A 1,800-nucleotide genomic window follows, 5' to 3' on the forward strand; every position below is an offset into this window, starting at 1 on the left:
GACTCCAAGAATACTTTACATCATCGTTACCATTAGGTGCCCCTGGATGAAAAATCTTTCCCATACCAATAGTGAGGTAACCATTTTCTTTAAAATACTGAGGGATTGTAGTAGCATTGGTAGCATCAGGTACAGTGCGCCAATACTCATCACCAGCAATCCTCCAGACATGATTAGAGTCTGCCCTTCGTCCTGTCAATAGAGATGTCCTAGATGGTGAGCATACAGCTACCTGACAGTAAGCTCGCTCAAAGAGTATAGACTTTGAGGCAAGATCATCAATGTGTGGACTCTTGATAAAATCATGACCATAGGCTCCTAGTTCTGGTCGTAGATCATCAATAGCAAAGAACAATACATTCTTATGTTGTTGTGCACTGGTACAATAACTAATAATAGAAAGAAAAAAGATTAGCCACTTCATCCTGACCAATGAGTCCCACCCAAATATAATATTATTCATATCAATTTTGAGAAAATTCATTCAACACATGACAATCATTTTACAATAGAATACTAATACTATAACTTATTCATTAATACCAATAGGCAAATAAAAAAATGTAGATTTATACGTATTGATTTAATTGGTATTTACAAGTAGCTTCGTAGAAATAAAATAAATTATTGCATGGGCATACCCCATATCCTTAAATAAAAGCCGGGGGGGGGGGTACATAATAAAAAGTACGTGGATCATCTGGGTTAAATTATTCATTAAAAACATATAATATAACTTCTTTTGAGGAGAAAAAGAATTATGTAGTCTATAGACTTACAGTTAGAAGTACATGTAATAACTCTGTCCAGATATTGCTACAGCAGACTTGCTTAATTTCTTTCATACATGTACACATGTACGTGTAATCGTGTACGTTAGTTGACAAAACTATAAATACAAAAAATTAATATAGATGTAATAACGTTGTGTGACTATAATTAGTACTGCTTGTAAGACTGGACTGAAAGACAAACATTCTAATATTAACTAGTACATGTAGCAGCAGCACAGCAACCTAGCTCAGACCAAAACAAATGGTAAAGTTTAGGATAATTAGGAAACACACTATTAGATATTAACAGTGCCTATTAAGTTAACAATAAACAACATTCCTTGTGTACAATATTACTTCCTACAGTACACAAACAATATTAAGTACATACAAACATGCACATCACTTGCATGGTCTCTTCCTAAATGTTGCAAATAGTCACTGTAGAATAGCACAATACCCACTGGTAGTTTTATGAGATCCTGGAGCCCCTTTTGAAAATTAGCATCATCAACGATGAGTCTTTATAAATATTAATACTTCTGACTTCTTATATACTCAATAGTACAGTGCCCGTTGATCTAGTGCCATCACTGATAGATGCTTCATTGATGTAATAAAGACAAGAAAGACATAATATACATGTAAAGGATTCAAATTAAAAAAATAAAATCAAAATTTGAAAGTCAAACCTTAAACTCTAAACTCACTTGATCACTCGATGCTTGCACTGCACCCTGGACAACATTTGTGTTGTTTTCATTTAAATTTTCAGTAATTCAATGGAGTAAAAAAGTAACTTCACTAACAATACTAGATCCCTGTAATATGGAAGAAAACAACACAATAACATAGTAGTTTATTTTGCTAGCCAGCATTATATTACGGCTAGAGCATGTAACAGCACAGCAATTAAACAGCATAAATATTTTCACGACATTTCAGCATAAAATTATTTTTGTTAGATAGTAGGCGGTAAAGCAGCTCTCCAGCCTTCATGTAATGCTTTACGTAATTCAGTCACAGT

The 1,800-nt window shown here is 33.6% G+C and overlaps 1 protein-coding gene across 1 annotated transcript in view; it reads right to left on the reverse strand.

Annotated features, from left to right (window-relative positions):
* LOC105312205 (N-acetylgalactosamine-6-sulfatase-like) overlaps window positions 1–477 on the reverse strand; it is a 1,321-nt gene extending 844 nt beyond the window's left edge. The window contains exon 1 of the mRNA XM_019994772.1: window positions 4–477. Coding sequence (XP_019850331.1) covers window positions 4–463 — 460 coding nt within the window. The 5' untranslated portion in view covers window positions 464–477. The remainder of the gene's footprint in view (window positions 1–3) is intronic.
* Between the last annotated feature and the right edge of the window lie 1,323 nt (window positions 478–1,800).

This window comes from Amphimedon queenslandica, unplaced genomic scaffold (assembly GCF_000090795.2).
Source record: "Amphimedon queenslandica unplaced genomic scaffold, v1.1 AMPQUscaffold_13466, whole genome shotgun sequence".
Taxonomy (NCBI): Eukaryota; Metazoa; Porifera; class Demospongiae; order Haplosclerida; family Niphatidae; genus Amphimedon; species Amphimedon queenslandica.